This window comes from Brachionichthys hirsutus, chromosome 13 (genome assembly GCF_040956055.1).
Source record: "Brachionichthys hirsutus isolate HB-005 chromosome 13, CSIRO-AGI_Bhir_v1, whole genome shotgun sequence".
Classification (NCBI taxonomy): domain Eukaryota; kingdom Metazoa; phylum Chordata; class Actinopteri; order Lophiiformes; family Brachionichthyidae; genus Brachionichthys; species Brachionichthys hirsutus.
Window position 1 is genome coordinate 1,307,566 of NC_090909.1, and position 20,179 is coordinate 1,327,744.

The 20,179-nt window shown below is 44.2% G+C and overlaps 2 protein-coding genes across 2 annotated transcripts; one reads left to right on the forward strand and one right to left on the reverse strand.

Moving 5' to 3' along the window:
• The first annotated feature begins 1,001 nt into the window (after nucleotides 1–1,001).
• Nucleotides 1,002–5,111, forward strand: tmem79a (transmembrane protein 79a). Its single transcript, XM_068747684.1, has 5 exons — nucleotides 1,002–1,037; nucleotides 1,715–2,472; nucleotides 2,555–2,749; nucleotides 2,844–3,066; nucleotides 3,628–5,111. Exons 2-5 carry the CDS (start codon nucleotides 1,818–1,820, stop codon nucleotides 3,821–3,823), a joined length of 1,269 nt encoding a protein of 422 aa, XP_068603785.1. The 5' UTR covers nucleotides 1,002–1,037; nucleotides 1,715–1,817; the 3' UTR covers nucleotides 3,824–5,111.
• Nucleotides 5,112–8,212: 3,101 nt separating this feature from the next.
• LOC137903533 (myocyte-specific enhancer factor 2D homolog) lies at nucleotides 8,213–19,683 on the reverse strand. The gene is made up of 13 exons (XM_068747685.1): nucleotides 19,525–19,683; nucleotides 16,185–16,529; nucleotides 14,553–14,756; nucleotides 14,101–14,238; nucleotides 13,590–13,806; nucleotides 13,158–13,214; nucleotides 12,758–12,933; nucleotides 12,166–12,195; nucleotides 10,803–10,932; nucleotides 10,562–10,733; nucleotides 9,703–9,771; nucleotides 9,138–9,179; nucleotides 8,213–8,654 (listed from the first exon to the last, which is right to left on the reverse strand). Exons 2-13 carry the CDS (start codon nucleotides 16,236–16,238, stop codon nucleotides 8,213–8,215), a joined length of 1,731 nt encoding a protein of 576 aa, XP_068603786.1. The 5' UTR covers nucleotides 16,239–16,529; nucleotides 19,525–19,683.
• Between the last annotated feature and the right edge of the window lie 496 nt (nucleotides 19,684–20,179).

Here is a 20,179-nt window from a genome sequence, read left to right on the forward strand (position 1 = left end):
TTTATTTAATTCCATTTTATTTGATTCCAGATGAGGCTCCTGCTGCGACGTCAACGTTTCCTCGTTGCCGTTTCACATTTCGCTTCTGTCCGTGTTTCTTTCTGCCTTATCACCAAAGCTTTGAATGTCCCGTCGGTCGTTGGAGGAGCAACGTTCCTCAGGAGAAGCTCCACATTAAGCACCTTCAGTCGCCTGGAACACTTCCTCCCGTTTGTTTTTTGGTTTCGGCTTTTATAGTTTGTTTTTAGTCTGTCTTCTAAATGTTTGCTTTCCTGTGAACCGTTTTTGTTTTTTAACGCGAGAAGTCTTTTGCTTGAAGTACAAAAATGATGCGACATGTTGCGTTAAAATGTTAATGTTTTGATCGAGCAGTGGAAGTTTTCTAAATGCCAAATTGTGCTTGTGTGTCACGTTTCGTGTTAAAAAGTAAGATGAGGATCAAAACCCTTTGAAATAGAACTTTAACGGTTTTACAAAATCCCATCCAAATTGAATTTGGCTTCGTGAAGTCGACTCATTGAACCGAAACCAATAGTTTGTGATTATTCTCTTGAAATAAAAATAACGACCACTTTGCTGTTTTATTTTTCAGGGTTGTTTGGTTTCATTTCCTGTTCGAGTCCGCATCAACGCTCGTTATTTGCTTTGTTCTGGCGTTTATGGGCGGAGCCTCCACCCTCACCACACCTGTTTGTTGATTCCAAACTACGCACCTGAGTCGGGATTCAGCGATGGCTGCTCGCGTTTCGCGCCAGTAATTTGAGTATCGATGTAATCGAGCCGAACATTTAAGGCGTGAGGAGAATTATTGATTAAATACAAGACAGTAAAAACATTAATTATTACGTAACTTTTCACCTGGTGTGCGAAAACCAAACAGAGTGATACCTCCTCCCCGTTCGAAGAATGCATCCAGCACCTGGTCACACCTGCCAGTTCGCTTCTGACGTCACCGGCGGTGAGACTTGTGGGCTTTTTTTTTTTTTTTTTCACACTAAGTTGCGGATCGTTCCGGTGACGTGACGCGAAGACAACAGGTAAAAAATGGCTGTTTTTTATTCTACTCGCGACGCTGTTGATAAAACCGGAGACCCGCTCCTCGGCGGGACGCTCGGGTGAGGGATTCTAACGAGCTGACGGACCCGAACCCGAACCGGGACCGTCAGCGTTCGACGCACCGGCCTCTCGGCTGCTTCCTGTACAAAGTTCAGGAATGTTTCTGCGGGTTCGAGCCGCTGAAGTTTCGACTTTAAATAAAGTTGTAGTTCGTCTGAGGGACATTTAGAGGTTTGTAGTGCTGCTGATCTTGAATGCGGCCTCGATACGACTTTCCTATCTGCCGAAGGGAGTTTATTTATTGCTTAAACTTTTAATTCCTAACACAATCTTGTTTATTTTCCAATCTCTTTATTGATTTAATTCCTCTAGCCTGACAGTCAAGTATTAGAAATGGCTTCGTGGGTTAATTAATAGATAAATCTTTGCTTAAAATAAAAGCTTCTCAGATTTGAATAATTAATTTGATGCTTCGGTTTTGGATCATAACTTGTGACTAACTTTGTTGATGCTCATTTTAATATTTATAGCAGTTTGAATTTAAATATTTGGTGAAATCTGAAGAAGGATCTCGAACCACACACCCTTCTGTAAACAGTAAACTCTGATTTTTACTTTGAAGCTGAAGACATGTCTTATTTTCTTTCCCCCTCCTCAGAAAAGCCAAATATGGCGTAACCACAGGAAGCGGCTTTTCCAACGGACGGACTCTTGACTGGGATTGAGCGGAAAGAGATTTGGTTGAATTTAAAAACTTGAGAATGTCCGGCCTCAGAGGTTTGAGCTCCGAGGAGGAGGCGCTTCCTCCGGCGGGGAAAAAGATCGATGGCAACAGTGTGGGGGCGAGAAAGGAGGTTCGAGATGAAGAAATGGAGAATTTGAAGGAGAACGGTGAAGAAGAGGAGGAGGAGGAGGAGGAAATGGTCGCTTCTGCTCTCCTGGAGCCCAGCACTCTGCCGTGGCCCGGAGACAAAAGGCCTCGTATGGACCAGGATGGAGTTTGGGTGGAAAAAAGAGTCCCAGAACTTGAATCTAGCGAGGAGGAAGAGGAGGAGATCAGTGGAGGAAGCCAGGACCTGCTGGAGGAGCAGAGCCAGGAAGAGAGCGACAGGAAGGGCAAATGGAGGGAGAGCATGCCGGAGGGCGACAGGTGGAGGGACGACGAGATCGAGTTTGGGAAGGACGAGAAAGGAGACGGCTCGCTGGAGGACGACGAAGAGGAGGAGGAGGATGGAGGGTACTCGGAGAAAGTGGCGATGAGTTTCACTCCTAACGTGATCGTGCGTCCGTCCTTCAAGGAGGCTCCCGAGGAGAGCAGAGTCTCCATGGAGAGGGACGATAAGGAGGAGGCGCAGGTGGAGCCGGACTCGGGGGGGCAGGTTTACCCCGAATGGAGAGAAGAGGACGACAAATGCTGTGAGTAGGAGCGAAGAAACGAGACAAACACATTTCACCTAAAGTTACTGTCATGGCAACAAGTCCCGCCTCCTCCCTCCAGATCTGTGTGAGCATCTGTGCAGCGAGAGGCTGAAGCTGGCCCTGGCGACGTTAGCTGCGGGGGTCCTCTTCCCTCTCCTGGTGTGGGGGGGTTACGCCCTCCTCCCATTTGACCCGCCCATAGTCATGGGCGCCCCCCTCAGGGTGGTGTACACCCTGCGCTGCTCCTTCTTCGCCATCATCCCCATCGTTCTTGGTAAGACGGCGTGTGTTCAAAGGTGAAGTTCGTCACGCGTTGAAACGGCGTGAGCCTCGAACCAACCCCCCCCCCCCCCCCCATGTTCTTGCAGGGATGGTGGTTCTGGGTTTGGCCCGGCTGCGCTTCAGCAACCTGAAGCCCCTCTATCAGACCGCGGCGCTGAGCAGAGAGGTGGCGGTGCAGCAGCACTTCGTCAACGATTCCATGTCCCTCTTCCTCTTCTTCTTCCTCCAGCTCGCCGTCATGGCAACCTACATCAGCCAGGACCTGCTGAAGCTGGTGCCGCTGCTCACCGTCATATTTGTTTTTGGCAGGTAGGCAAGCGGAGAGGGAACGTTTTGGTTAAGATGAACATCGATGGAGTTAAAATCGGGTTTAGAAACGTGAAACATAAGAAGGCCGGAGGGAGATGGTCGAGGAAATGCACGGCGTGTACTCTCCCTCTCTCTCTCTCTCTCTCTCTCTCTCTCTCTCTCTCTCTCTCTCTCTCTCTCTCTCTCACACACACACGCAGGCAGGTGAATCTTTAACTGTGTCTGTTAATGTTATATTTTAGGAGCCGCTCCCTCCAATAACTTTGATCTGTTGCATTTAGAAACAAAGTTCGGCAGGTCCGATAGCCATCGAAAATCAAACACTCCCTTTCCACCTCTAGACTGGTTTGACTGGACACCTTTAAAACCTGTCTGATGACTCGGCGTGTCTCACTTTTTTAAGCTTGGTTATTTAGAGCGGAGGAGGTTCGTCTCAAACTATTTCACATTCCATTGTTTGTTGTTTTTGCATTTCCATGGCGATTAAGATATTTTCTGCTGAATCTGCTGACTCGGCGCTGGAGGCGTGATCATTTATATCTTGAATCTTTTTTTTTGCAGGCTCTCCTACTGGCTCTGCATCTCTCTGGGAAACAGCAGCATCAGGGTCTTCGGCTTCGGCCTCTCCTTCCTACCGGTACTGGTCATGCTGGGCACCAACCTCTACTTCGTCTGCTCGTCAGTCGGACAAGGCGCGATATTCGATGTAGGCGTTCCTACGGAGGCTCCGCCTCCCAGGATGCGCTGGTGGTTTTAAACGGCGGCCTTCCACCAAGATCAAAAGGAGTTAAGAGACACTTGTACAGGGATTTGTTATTGTGATGCTCGCTGCTCTGGGTATCACTTATCACTCCTGGCTCACCTGGTGATGCCTTTGGTTACCGTGGTAACAGAAAGTGACAGTGCACCCTTTTGAGCAGTTGTAGTGGAATTACAGCACAGAATTGGCGACTGTTTACTTGTGTGGCCGTCTATGATGATCCTGGTGACGGACGCACCTCATTTCCTGTGGCTGTCACAATAAAAGCTTTGGAGGTTGATTTCGTGAAAATCTGAGGGATTAGTACTTTCACTGTTGAATTATTTTACCTTTCGTTCTCACACCTGAAGCAGGTTTTGGGTAGATTTGCGTTTTTTTTTCTATAAATTAAAACACCAAAATCATTCTTCAGCCCTCGTCAGTGTTTATTTTTTTTATTTACTTGATCACAAACATGTTTTTGAGGTTAGATTCATGTTCATTTCGAAGCGACTCAAAATGTCAAATGTGAAACATGAAAACTGTCAGGTAGAAAAACAATCAGGTGAGCTTTATATCAAAGGTAAAATTTGATTTCTGTAAGAATTATTCACAAGAAGTTGTTTATCCATTTTATGTTTCTTTGTTTTACTGATGAAACGTTTTCCATGGCTTCTAAAAATGTCAAATGTTAGTTTTCCTTTGAAGGTTATTTTTCTGTTTCTGTGAAAGTGAATCTCAATATGTGGGACTTGAATAAAGTTCAATAAAACTTTATTTACCCCAAAAAACTAAAAACTGAGCATGTGACGATTCAGATGTAAATAAACTTTACAGAATTATTTACGGCTTCCCTGTCAACAAGAATGAGTTTCAACAAGACAGAATCGTCGCTGCCAAATTTAAGACCCGCGGGCAAACTGCTGCGTCGTGTTGAAGTCGGCGAACGAGGAAGAAAAAGATTAAACGCATCAAAACAGAAAGACGGTACGGTAATCATTAATCTCCGGTCTGATGAACGCTTTAGGTTCCGTCGCCTTTCTCTACTTAAAGCATTTTTTACGGCAGCTCAGAAAATGAAGCAGACGCGTGTTCGTTTCACTCAGTTTGTCTATTTAATATATAAAATACGGTAAAACATACGCAAAAAGGGGAAGGTCTCAAGGGACTTGGATACTTTGGTACAACAAACACTTTTTTTGTAAAAGCGGTATAGAATTTCAATAACATATCAGTGCATACTTGTATATGAAAATATACACAAATTGTATATCATTCTCAAAAAAAAAAAAACGACAAAAAGAAATATTTTCTTTACAACAAAAACCCAAAGCGGACTAGCTCAACACAATATATTAGCTATAAATTTCATCTTTAGTATTTCATATGCTACATTATTCTGAGTTATTTGAAAACTCACTTGTGATGCATGTCCTTTTATTTTTGTGTGTAACATACATTTTATTGTTTCCTGTATCCCATGCATTTTACATTGTTCAAATTTCATGAATTACTAATTTCAGTTGTTTCTCATGTTTGTTTTCTTTTTTTTTATAAATATATCCTATATCTGAATTAAAACTGCAGCATTTAACTGGTACGTCCTTCATTGCATTTGCTAATACCACAAAAACTGATCGTGCAATTTTCAGCAAGTTGTTTAAAACAAAAGGAAACCAGCACTATATGTTTATGATAAGATAAAATAAGAGAAAACAGTCGACTATCCTACACAAAATAGCAATAAAATAAAAGCTCCATAATAATATCATAATAGACAATGGAACTGTCACCAGCACAAATTAATTCAAAAATAGTGAGATTCTAAAAAACATTGTACACAACAGTTAACTGGGGTGCAGGTTTCATTTCTTGTATAGATTGTCTCGTGACTATGCTGCTAGATCGGACAGAGAACCGTTCTGTACAGGAAGGAACCCGCAGGAAGCTGGAACCGATCGGTGTGGTGTCACATGACAGTGAACCGTCCAAAGAAATAAAGTGATTTCATGAATGGAAATGCATCGTCAGAAGAAGAGACAGGCGGAGACGCTAAAGGAAAAGTTCTGCATTTTAGGAAACAGACTCGTCTGTCTTTCTCTTGCTTCTTCTGCAGTTTTTAAATCCGGTTAAAATTGATCAAAGTCACAAAGATCAGAGCTGATTTAGCAATGGAGGCGCTAACAGGTGATCAGTTGGCTGCTTAAGTTTTGCTAAGCAAACCAGCTAAACATTTCTTAAAATACTGAACTATTCCTTTGATTTCTCCAACATGATTGGTTAATGAGGGTCAGCTGAGAGCAGCAAACAGCATCAACCTGAAGTTAGCCAACACACTCGAATGAGGGACGGAAGAACGACCTGATCGTGGGAAACATCAAAAAACACTGTCGTGAAAACGCGACACGGGGACCAGGATGTCTTTTCTGGACATTCACCACAAACCCACGGCGTCAACGTCGCACAACCTCATCACACTCTGGTGTGGGCCGTTTCCACTTCAGCTATACTGACGTAAAAGGGTAGGAGTGTTTCTAACCAACATAACAACACCAGTCTGCAATCTGAGCATCGTCTTGACGCGGAAAACGGGTGAAGGATTGAGAGGAAACCTTCTATTTAGGCTAGAAACGACCCGAGTACACAAGCTCAGCCACAAACTAGAAACGGTTCAGACTAAACAAGTCTGTACTAGAAAAAGAAACAGTTACAGGACACTTATTTCGAAAGTGAAAACAGGTGTCATCTGCGTAAGCTGGATGCAAAAAGATTCCGTACAGATCCGTCCTTGAAAACACGCATTAAAGAAGTGTCTCATCTAAAACTACATTACATTTGTATTATTATTAAGTGAGTGGCAGTGTCCTCGTTATGTTACGACGGACAATTTTCTTTGATTGTGTTTCAAAAATGTGTGATAGGAGAATATGACGACACCACAACCAAGCAGGCCTCTGTGAACGAAGGACAAAGTGCACACACCATCAACACGAGCATAAAATAGGTTTACTGAGAGTCCGAGCCGCCGGCGCTACCCGCTGTGGCGTGACCCCTGCACCACGTCGAAACATATCAAATTCACACTCATATATGCAAACAGATCCACTGAGAATCAACACATTGCTTGTTTTTAGGGATACCTAGCAAAGTCTATGCAAATATATTCATATGTACATACACGTCGCCAAAGCCGGAAAGCTAGTTTTACTTTGTCGCCAACCGAAGCGGTAGAAATATAGAAAATGTATTTTTCCTTTTACTTTTTGAAACACGGCCAAGAGCTAAAGGAGCGCTAGAGAGAGCTAAAGAGGACATCAACACTTTTGTATTTTTATACAAAGTCAAAATTCCTACTTCTGGACGACTAACAGACCTTCAAAACACTTTTTTTTTCAAAATACCAACAGATAAAGAACACTTTGACTGTAATAACCAAATACGTCCTTACTGATAAAAAGCCACCAGGGGCTCAAAAACTCACTCTGCTATGTCTAACCGGATGGCATCTACTCCTGGTCAATAAGCCGAGCCGCCTGGATGGATTTCTGGAGCAACGATTTCCACCCAGGATCCAGAGATGAGGCGAGACGGGACGGGAGCCGCACCGTCCAAGGAGAGCGTGACGTAGAATGGAAAGCGTGGAAAGCATCAACAGTCTTTAGTTGTACGTGTGACGGTGCGCGTGATGGTTCATCAGTTCATGCACCGAGTGCGACAGGCATTTGGCTTTTCTTTGTTTGCTTTTTATTTTGTGGAGAGGTTGATATTGGCACTCTGGAGCGCCACCCGACGGCCGTTCGGCTGAGGTCGCTAAATGAGGCAGCGGAGATAAATGTTCGCGGTGAACTCGTCCTTGCCTAAAAGACCCCGTTCAAGTCCGTTTGCTCGGTGCCGGAGGCGCTCGGTCCAGATTGATGTCACATCCGAAAAGTGCAGTTTGAAAAACGGACAGCAAACACTCCCGTCTCGATCCAAAGAGCGGGAAGCGGCGAGTCGCACGACGAGATGTTCCGTAATGTCGACAAGTCGCATCGTTAGCAATGTCGCAGAGCTGTTCGTAAATACGTGAAGGTTATGCCATGTGAAACGTTAAAGTTTTTAACCTCGTGGTTTCGTCAGATTGCTAAAAGCTTCGAGGCGTCGTTCTGCTTTAAAGAACTACCGTTGTCTATATTCAAAACCCAGATGAGTGCAGCGCCGTCGTCCCCCTCACGCGTTCATTTTTATTACACTTATTGTGGGCGAGGCCTGAATGAGTCTGGGTGACGCAGCAGAGTCGTGTGATGATGGCAGTGAGGTCGGGGCGGGGCGGGGCAGGGCGGGGCTGGGCGGGGCGGGTTGGGTTTAAGGATAAGTGTGGGTCTGTGTTGTGGGTGTTAAAGCGTCCGAGCGGCGTTGTCGGTTTCTCTATGTGACCCAGGTGTCCAGTCTCATGCGCTTGATGTTCCCCCCCTCCTGCTCCGGTTCATTAGACACCCTGAGGAGCTCGTTGGACGGGCTGAAGTCAGGCGGTATGGACCTGCCGGCGGTACCGCCGCTTCCCGTTGCGCTGGTACCGCCGCCGCCTCCGCCGGCGTCGTCGCGATCGCTGCCTTCGAAGGAGCTGGCGTTGCTGCTCACGCTGTCTGCGGGCGAGCGGCCGGTCGGGGGTTCCAGGCACAGGAGGGAACCGGGGTACTGGGGCGGCGCGGTCAGGATGGCTCCTCCCGAGGTTGTGGATACCGTGGTCGAAGATGGAGGGCAAGGAGTGCTGCGATCTCGGCCGGGCGAAACGGGCTCCGACTTGATGCTCACGCACGGGTTGGTGTTGACGGTCAGCATGGCGCCTTGAGGTATGTGTGCCACAGGCCTGAGAGCAGGTCCACAGAGGAACGGGAGGAACGGTAGGGATGGGACAAAGGGGGGAGGCGGGAGAAAAACACGCCGCTGATTATCTGACAACTGGAAGGTCAGTCGCGTCAGGAGGAAACCGACGTTACGAAGCACCGACAGGGAAAAGCCACACTCCAGTTCAATAATCCACTCAACCCCGAGCCTCCAAAGCGGCGGCAGCGCCCCCACGGCTCACAAACGATCATCAGAACAGCCCAGGTAGCATGAAATGATCGGCGTGACAGCGTGATTGGCAGTGAGGCAGCTATGATGTGAAGAAACTACAGATGGCAAACAGAAAATAATCCCAGGTTAGGGAACACGGTGGAAACCGGACCAAAGTCTCTTTCCTGTTTGACTGCAAACAGAGCCACACATGCTTAGAGGGGGGGGGGGGGGGGGCAGCCAAAAGCGCACAGACACACAGGAAATAGGAAGTGTGATACAGTACCGACCCAACCACTCATCTCTACCCAAGAGCAGGTTGGACGGCGAGCCAACGCTGTGGGGAAGAAACACAATGTTGACACCCAAACCGAAAGGAAGAGGCGGCTCTAAGGCATGTGTGGAGAACAAACATCTTTTACACAAATATATGTAAAAGATCAGAGGAAGTCGAGGAGCCGCCTCGGTCAGGCTGCGTCTTACGTTGCCATGGTTACACACACACTAAAGCACAAACAACAGAATGCTACGGTTCTATTAGCTGCTCGTTTTGTTCTTCATTAAAGTCGTCTGATTATTGGGAGATATAAAAGGTAAAGGTCTTTAGCCGTTTAGTTGAAGGATAAAAGTTGGACACTCTTTGCTCAGGGCCGGAATTTGAACTGAATTATGAAAAGAAGATCATCAAAACTTAATTCACTGACAATGCTGAATAAAAGCAGAGGATCTTTTATACCAGACCTGAATACGCCTGATCCCCACTCTGGGTTCAATATTTACTGCATTTGTCAGTTTTATTTGACTACTTGTTGAAAGACAAGGGCATGACACGTCACATATCAGAGGGGGGGGGGGGTCACCTCAGATTGGCAGCCAGGCTGGACGCCTGGCTAGACTGCTCACTGCTCTGTTTGTCCAAGCCCCACATGCTGTGGACAAGAAGAGAGAACAACCTTCAAGGATCTAAAGAGCCTGCAGCCGATCCGACACGGAGGCGTATCAGAACCTTATCACCTGTATAAAACCGTATAAAACCTTAAAACCAAACAAAAACAGCTCGGCTTTAATAGTAATTTGTCACATTTCCAGTGGATATCACGACTTATACACTTATAACAAGTTATTCACTAATTAAACAATGGAAAGAGCAACTTTAATGTCTTTAAATGGATGGATAAATATAATCAATATGATAAATACTTAATTAGACAAGACATTACACTATATACTAATAATTACAAATGCATAATTTATTAGAGTACGAGGAGGTAAAATGAGCTTTAACTTTTATTGGCCATGTCCAGGTCACATTCTCTACCTGTAAATCTATTTTAATGAGGCTCCTTCTGTTCTGTACGTTTATTAACCCCTTCATTAACCCTTCGCTTTGCTGGAAGTGGTTTATTTTTAGGATGTTTCTGGTGTTGGCGTTCCCGCCCTTCCTCCATACTGCAGCCACAGAAACTCAAACCGGGATTTTCCGGCTGATGTTATGCAGGGATGGTGAGATGCTGGTGAGAGATCGGTCCACTGGAAATGAGAATTGCTTGCATATAAGGTATGGTATGTATTTCATGCAGCCTGACTGGGAGGTTTAGGAGTCAAGTATCAAGGCGTATCAACAGATGCGCCATCATCATCATCATCTGTGATGCTGAAGGAGCGATGAAGGGTCTTTGGGGAAACCAGAGGCGATGAGAAAATAAAGCAAAGACTTACACCAGGTTGCTGAGAGATGTAATGTTAAGCTGTTGTTGTTGCTGCTGCTGCTGCTGAGGTTGCTGGGAAACGGCCTGCTGCTGATGCCACGTGGACACACTGGTTGGCAACAAGCCGCCAGGTGATGCCAGCGCGTGTAAAGCGGTGATGTCAGCACTGGTCAGCTGGTACTCTGGGAGAGGATGAAGGAAAGCTGGTACACACGGGTTTCCCTTTGTTTGTTTGTTTGTGGTGAGTTCACCTGTGTTGTACGCCGTCGGCATGGCAGAGAAGGGCAGCCCCTGAGCCAGCAGGCTCGGCGTGGCGACCGACACCACCGGCGTGGTGAGCGTTTGGGCCACCTGAGCGCCTGCTGCCAGCCGCTGGGCGTTCTGCAGGAGGAAACACGGCAGACAGGAGAGTGAAGGAGACGGCGTCACGCGTGTTCCGAAGATGCGTGTGAATCCTGACATGCCGGGAACGACAATGTGCGCCCGCTCGAGTAAATCAAGTGGATTTACCGTCAGGAAGTCCTTGGTGACATGCATCAGAAATGTTTCCTCCTTTTAAAATGTCGTCAGAGACGTTTTACATTAAAGGCTCAAATTCATCAGCATCATATTTTTTGTTTGCTTATTTTATCAAGGATTTAACGCCTTTACTTGAAGGCATGAAGAGGTGACAAAAACACTGTAGATCATGGTTGTTGATTTAAAAATAAAATAAATGAATCATTAGATTCTTTCACCTCAACTCTGATTACATTAATCAGGTATAATCAACATTAGCTGCTGGAGCTAACGTTTTAAAGACATAAGAACCGTGTGTCCAATCATTTACTCCTTTTTGTGCAGTTTTCATTCTAAATAACGTTTTGACATTATCTGCAGGGGTGTGATTAATGATTATTTTTATTTCTGTCATTAATTCGCCTAATTTAATTTTGCACTATTGATTGTTTGGTTTATTAAATGTCAGACTCATCGATGGGTTGAAAATACTCCAGAGGTTTTTAGTTTATTCTCAAAGAGTCAAGAAGCTAAAATTAGACAATGTTTGGAATTTTGTTAATGGACATTTTTTTATTAATGAATCTAGCCTCATTAGTTGTTTCTGCTGATCCACTAAAGTTTCACACATATAAACAGACTGAAGGAAAACATTTGAGTGAAAGGCCTTTAATGTAATCTAGAAGACAATTTTGGGGTGGAGGGTGAAAATGAAAGTCGGTGTGAGCGCCAGTGAACAGGAAACATGCTCCGTGGTGCGCTGCACTGCTACGCCAAGTGAAAGGACACCCATGCTCCGAGCGGCATCACGATGGAGTCAATGGTCCTGACAGGTTCACTTTAGGACGAGTATGATCAAGAACTGTGCACTGGCTAAGATGGAGGGTTCTCTAGACCGCAGATCACGACTGACACGGTAAAGATGCTGGAACATCACAACCATGAGCCCTGGACCACATGCAGCCAAGTGGGAACCACAAGCTGGGTCTCCAGAGATGTCAGTGTGGCAAGAGCAAAACGATGACAAACTCCCGTAGAGTCTTGTAACCATGCTAAGAATATGTAGACACTCGGTAGCCATCGACTCATGCGAGCGACTGACGCGGGGGAAATCACCTCGTTTACCAATTCCAGCTCCTCCTCTGTCTGCAAAGGGGGGCAACAGAGAGGGTTACAGCGCCGAATCATAGGAGCTACAAGTCAACGGTTATAAAGTATGGATGTTACAAACTGTGGATTAGCTCTGAATAGTATTATAAAAGAAATACATTGACATGCCTCCAATCGTCTGGGGTCAGCACAAATGTAACAGATTACAAAGTAATCCAAATAAATGACTAAATGAGATGTCGAGCAGGGAATCAAACCTCTCAGATATTTGATAAAAACGACAAAACTGATGGCCTCCAGCCCCGTCAATCAAAATATTGGCTTTCATTTAATAGAGAAAATAAATTCCCTGTGTTGTCGCATCACTGTCCGTCTCATTGATCAGCCAGTGAAGACATACTTTTTGAGATAAATCAAAAATATCCTATCCTGTTACAAATCTATTTCAGGCTTGTTAGCTTTGTTGTTTGTAAGACTCATTTTTATGATCTTATTTTTGTTTACAATGGTTTAAAGTTATCTTTTTTTCTACTTGCATGAGCTCAAAATCTGAACGGAAAGGATTCAGACGTACAACATCTTGCTTGGTGCGGCTCACCATTTGCATTAGGCTCTTTCCACCCTGAGAGGTGATAACGCGGAGGTCTGGCTTGCGGCTGTTGACCATCTGCGGGCTGGGAGGTGGAGACTTGGCCAGAACGACTTTACCCAGACTGCTGCCGTTTGAAACGGTGAGCAGGCCTGGGGAGGCTCTGGCACCGGCGTACCCATTAGCTGCAAGGCGATAGAAGCGAATGGAACAGAGAATAAGAAGGTGACCGCACATTAAAATAAAGCTGGGTGTGGACAAAGCTTCATTTTTAATTCAGCGAATAAGCGTTGTCTGAGGTTAGCTTTGAACTATGTCAGGGATGTTAGTGGCGTCATCCTGAGCCCTACAAGGCACAGACAGCAGAGAACTACGGCTCAACCAAAGACCAAAGACAGAGATTACTCACAGACTGGACTCGGACATCCTCCGTTTGAATTATTCAGGTCACCTCCAAGAAGAGCACCTATTGAAAAAAAGGACACATTTGTATCCAGAACAAAAATGTTTGGAATTGTACCGGTACACAACATACTTCAAAGACATCAGGGTACGCTTAACCTCAATTCATTATAAAAATTCAACATCAGAAATGATGTTCTATAATTTATACACAGGAGAACAGTTTCATCTTAATTTCTCCCCCCAATATATTTATATCTTGTGTTATTTTTACTCTTTTAATTGTTGCCTCCGTTTCACAACATTTTGCACTTTTGAATCTTGAAATATAATCGAGAAAGAGAAGATGTGATCAGGAAAACAACTTCCAGCGCCCAGTCAGAAAGGAGAATAGTAGTTTATGCTCATGAACGCATCAGCAGAGCATCAACTGTCTCACCTGCACTGGCTGGTCGCTGTGGCAACCCGGGAGATACTGTATTTCTCTGAAGAGCTGGTTGCTGTGGCGACAGGAGGTGGGCATCCGTAAGCGACGACGATGTCACATCAGAGGTAGTTACCAGTGCGTTACCAGGGTTACTGAATTGCAGCGTGTTTTGATTGGATGACTGGACAGTGACCGGCATGGAGAACATCTGGGCCGGAGCGGTCGACTGCTGCAAAGAGGAAGAAGAAGTCGTATTGTTGTTTTCATTGTGCAATGAGCATCGGATTTAGGATGGATTCTAATCCGTGGGATAGCGATGGAGTCTGAAAAATATAATATCGTCCGCAGAGATGTATCTGGGTGTAATTATATATAAACAAGTCACCTTTAGAACTTAATTTTTCTTCAAGTGCAGTAAAAATAGATAATAATCCATGAAGGGTGAAGTATAAACAGAAGTAAGACTCTTCTCATTCTCTACGCTGCATTAAATATAAGCATTGTTAGGTGCTGAAGTACTTACTCCATAACGTTTAAAGAGGATGTCCAGGTCCTCTGTGGTCTTACGGTACTTGTCGTCATTTAGGGGGCTTTGGTCAATGGAGTCCTCACCGTCTGGTTCTGGACTCTCACAACCATTGAAGCCTTTCTTTCTCAAAGTCTACAGGAAAAAAGAAATCATTCAGAATAGAGTAAAAACATTTTTATCTGATAGCAACAGGTGATGCCGCAGTGTGCATCGTCTCCTCAATCCGAATCCTCCTTTAGCTCCTTTAATATCGGCTATCTCCGAGACTTATACACTTGGATCTGTGTCTGATGCAACAAAATAACCGAAGCTGCTTCCGGATTTATTAATTCTATATATTTATTGCCTTTATTTTTATTTTATGTGGAGGATGCAATTGAAGCAGAGACGTCTTGATCAAACTGATCAAGTCGTCTCACTGAAACACGACCGAATGAGGGATTCACCTCGATGATGTCCGCGTTGGTCCGGCTCTCGTGAGGCTCGTTGTACTCGGTGTACTTGAGGAGGACCTTGTCCATGTCGGTGCTGGCGTACTGGAACAGCTTGTTCGCATGGTTGAAGATGATCAGAGCAATCTCACAGTCGCAGAGCACACTCAGCTCGTAGGCTTTCTTCATCAGGCCGAACTTCCTCTTTGTGAAGGTCACCTAGGACGAAAGGTCGGGGAGAAGATAGCAGGAAGGGGGGTGGGGGGGGGGGGGGGGAGAAAAAAAAAAAAACAGGTGATGTTGTTTGCACAGGTAAGTCAGTCAGGTTGAAATGTAAACGTAATTAGAGGCAGTCACATCGCTTAACATTCAAATTATACTAATTATAGGTGCCCAAACTATAATACTATAATAGTACGACATAATGGTGACGTGTGTGAGGAAAACACAAACCACACAGCTACTGTGGAACATTCAACGCCTCATTATACCTGCAGCCAACGGGGCTTCCAGTGACTCAAAGCTCAAATGTAATGTTTCTTTAGTAATTTAACAGGGTTTAAGTGACACTACTATCTAAACTATCCTGCATGCAAATACTTCTACACATCTCATGTAGCCATCGTGTCACAGACGATTGAATGCAGGCTCAGTTTTCATTGTACAGCAGATCTGTCTGCAGTTTCTGGTCAGATCTGTGACGACATGGACTTGGAATTGAAAACAACATCTTGGTGGAAGTTTAAAATATTCCACATTAACATTTTTGTACATCTACTCGTCTGACCCAGCTGAAACAACAAAGAAGATTTTAGTCAGAGGGGAGAACAAGAGCTACTCTGAGGGATCTGCCGAGCTGGTAACGGTGATTTGAATCTATTTATAAAGAACGATTGATGACAGCACTTGACAAATCCGCGCCACATGGCAGGATTGCTAAAAGAAGGCTCTCGTGGGCACAGGACAGCGTGCATGGATGCTGAAAACAAACGTGGAGAGCTGAGAGCGTGAAGCAACATATCCAGGGATGGCTTTAAACAATGACTGATATTTTCTGCAGAGAAAAAAACACTTTGCTTGGCAAAACCAGCCGCATCCCTACTGTGAAGTGTGGCGGCAACATCACACGGCGAGGAAACAAATAACTGAGCTGAAAAGGAACATTCGTGAGGACGATCTGCCGAAGAGCACTTGACTCATTTCAAATCAATACATTCGAATGGAACAACAATTCAAAATGAAAACCAGAACCACGACAGATCAGCTTCAGAATGGGAAACTAGGCCATTTCATTCCATATGACGGCAGAACTGCATAAAAATTGCATGTTGCTCGTACAAAACCCAGCATTTAAAACCTAAATACTTGTATTGAGAAATATTAGCATGTTTCTCTCAGACCATTTTTCATTTAAGTTCTCAGATGTAAAGGATTGTATTTACCCGACCATTAAAAGATATTTATATCAATACGGCTGTTAAAATGTTTCAATCACAACTGAAAAAACGACATAACATTTTGAGCCACACTTAAAAAAGAACGTGTGGTACTTGAAGTGTCTCTATATTCGGTGCTCAAGTCATCTTTAGATGGTGGTACATCATAAGCGAGAAAAATACTTCGCAAGAAAACAAAGTTAAGACTCACCTGCTTGTTCCTTTCATCTGTGATCCGCTGGATCTGAATCTTTTTTCTACCCATGATGCTTTGCAGGTGTGAAAACTAATGCCGTCGTCAGTCAAGTGGAGAAGCGCCTCTCAGAGGGTGACAGAGGAGGTGCGGTCTACTACCTCGTAGTAAAAAACACTCAGACACGGTCATACATCCGAGGAAACACACACATGTCCGGGTGGGGTGGGGGGGGGGGGGGGGGTGGCAACGTTGGGAAAGGCGGATGATGCCGAGATGTGTCCTCAGTTCATCGCTCGTTCAGCAGCAACAAGAGTCAAATGTCCCTGCAGCTGCCGGCGTGAGGAGGACGTCACTTCCCTCCTGCAGAAGACAGAGTTGAAAAGGTTATTCAAACATCCCTTCCGTGTGTAACTTATCAGACATACATCAAAACGCGACGTGCTAAATCTGATTCGCTGAGTGGGATAATGGATTAAATGCTAAAACAAACACTTATTTGTGCAAAATGGAGTCAGCATGGTTTTCTTCCTGCACATAATTTTGGTTTTGCTCTTTTAGGGACATTCCACACTGAAAGGCAGTCCTGTAGGTTCTCCAGCGGTCATTAAAAGGCCACAGTTTGAAACTATCTTTACCGTGAAGGACTGAGAGAAACTAAAATCAGCTACTAGAATCAAATGACTCAAACGACAACCAGATAGTTAGTCACCGACTAACAAACATCATTTCACAATTTCAACATCTTAAGCAACATTAAGGCATGATTTTATTTGTCAATCTGTGCAGTTTGACATGCAACATGCTGGATGATCATTTGTGTGATTGTGAACAGAGGAATCAGGAAATGAACTGCCCTTTTTGGGATCAATAAATTTGTCTGAATCTAAATTTGATTCTGTATCAAAATTACAACAGGCAATTCTTTAAAAGAAATTTGACATGTCATGGACCAAAATGCTCATTTTAAGTCTATATGTTGTTTGAAATCACCAAAAAACAAAAACATCCTTCTAGACGTCCCAGAGACAAGAAAGACTTTTGAAGATTTCAAAGAGTTAAAAATCAATCATTTCAAACACAAAATTCCTGACAAACACGAAACTGGATCATGAGAGTCTCTGTAAAAAATAGTCTCTTCAAATCATCCAACACTTTCAACATTATATCAAAGCTTAGCTTAGATCAATCAAACATTTCCAGGAAAATGGCGAGATAGACAAGTGGGAAACAAGACTGAAGAAGGGATTCCTGGTACAGGATCAATTTATTGGATATAATGTGAAAAAGAAAATTTTATTTTGAGAAACCAAATGCTGTAAATGCAGCAATTCCAGATCCAGAAAGTGAGTTCAAAACTAACACTATAGATAATTAATCATGTTTTCTGTGATTTATTCTGGGACTAGATGGAGCATCTGATTTGTGCTGGATCAATATCGCTCAATCAGTAACTCTAAACAACTAACAGCAAGACATTGAGAATTATTCCATAGATAAAAGAGGGAAATGATTAAAAAGGCTCTTCTTTTCCGTCTCTCCGAAACGTAACCGCCGTTAGGCTGCAATTTGATCTTCGATTAGCCATGAACTGACCAGAATGGGGCTGCACTGCGAGGCTACTGCCTAGCCTTCCTCTTCCAACCTGCCCTCTGCATAGCTGCCCCCTCATTACTGTAACTGACGCGTTCATCCCTCCTCTTCGCCCTTAAGGTGCTGATGGCTCAATTAGAAGCTGGCCAGAGGACTGATTGGTCGCCAAAGATAATGAGGTCGCATCTTGGCTAAAACCGAGCCCTGCATCCAGCCAAACCGAACTCCCTCGGTGAAGCGAAGGAAGACGCAGTAGAAAAATGAGACCGTTTACAAGTCAGTCTAAAGATACATCGGAAAATGCAAGATTAAAATGGAAAATGATGGAAAACTAATAACTATTGGATGGACTGCGTCTGCCCTACTAACTAAAGGGCAGGCTTTGGTCACTGCAGTGATAAATGAGCCATGCATGCGTTATTCCAATCATCCAAGTGATGCTTATGCAATCCCAGAATATTCTTCTGGTGAAGGACAGCACAATCAAGCTCAGGGTGGGCATCTGTCTGTTTTGGAGTAGTGTAATTAGTGGCTGTGACCTTTAGTGGATTATGCACTAGCCAATGAAATGAGCTAAAGCCCGAAGATAAATGGTCAGAGACTCCAATGTGAGTTAGTTCTGCCCATCGGCAGCTTTTAGACGAGGCTTTTACGATGGTCTTAATGGCATAATCTCCAACGTCCAACAGACGGGCAGCATTTATTTACGGTCAAAAGTCTCAGACATGACAAAAACACTGGATGTAGTGATGAAAGACTGAAATATTTATGTCACCTTCAGTATTACATGCTAGTGGAGCAATAATTATTGCGTTCAACTGATCAATATGTTGCTTAATAATGTTCATCAGAATTTCCCAGGGTCAAAGAGGTCATCTTAAAATGACTTTTTAATCAAAACAGCCCAAAGCTGTACATTTTAATCTTTAAAAAAAAAGATACAAATTCTGAAATTTGAGATGTAGATATTAAAAAATGCTTCGAATTTATTCTCTAAATATTTTCAAAAAACTTGATTTGTGTTAATCTACTATTTTGCCAGCTACATTATTTCAGACAAGAAAATAATTCCTGAACTGCATTTCCATAAATATTATTTTTTATGTCGTGCAGTAGGTTGATAATTTACTATACAAAAAGAATAAGCAAAATATCAATGGGGAGAATAAAAATATAGAGAATTTTGGGGAAGCTTAAAAAAAGAAATAATTCAGGATTCAGCACCAAATTAAAACACACAAATATGAATCAAGCTGCAGGAAATCTGTCAGATGTTGGTATGAATCTTTGTGCAAAGCTGTCCCAGCTGCAACCCTCGAAAATGACAGATGGAGTCTGGGCGCTGAGGAGGCCCACGGACGTCAGACAGGTATCCCCCCCCCGGATCTAATTTGACAGGTCGCACGTAAATACTGTCAATATCGTGTTTGTTTATTCCACGCCATGAAACACGCATTTTTTTTAAAGGCAGCCATAAACGAGGTTGATTTAATAGAGCAAGGCTCAAGCTACTTCTACACAGGCCATTTCACAACGTTCAAGTTGCGAGTCGAGCGACAGCCATTACCTTCGAGCTCGAGCGCGAACGCACTACTTTACATCACATGACGGACATTTTGGAAACAAATGAAGACTCCTTCCCAATGTAATATAAGCTAACACCGTGTTACGTATTACATGGCAGTAACTAAATTATAAAGCAATAATATCTGCTCCTGTGCGAAGAAGAAAAAAACGCAGGAAGGAAATGTATCACTCCACTCACCCTGAAATATCGCCGCTAAACGCCAGAAACAGGTCTCCCGCCGCTGACTTCCGAAGCGACCCGTCTCAGTGAAGAAGCGTAAATTAATCACACCGAAGGGGCGTCTCTATTTACATGTATCCGTGGTATTTTATTCCATTTAATGTGGAAGTAACTATACTGTCCTCCCAAGCGATACAGCGTACCCGCGATCGACGTCATTGACATTAGCCCGTGACTGACCCATCGAAGATCCAATAAGAACCTGGCGTGCGAGCGTCTCACCCAATCAGAGCGCAGGATCGCCGAAGTGGGTTGGTCCACGAGAGAGGACATGACGGAGGTGACGGCCATGTTCTTGCCACAGTGTTCGTATCCCTCCGCTTCAGTATTTACCTTTTGCATGATTTTGCATGTGGGGAAAATGTCACTGTAGCCTTAGCGTGCCCGGCCTGCTTTCCATGCGAGGAGCCGCTAGGACATTTGTTTTTCACGTCCGCAATCACCGCAGCGCCCGTAAAAGTCTGTAAGAGATGTGAAAAATATAAAAATACTTATTATTATTGTTGCGAGGCGTTATTATTCTAAACTGCCCTCACAGAGCGCCGTTATGGCATCGTGTCATACGGTAGCCTGCGTGGATTGACCAGTAAAACTGTAAATCAAACTATGAGAA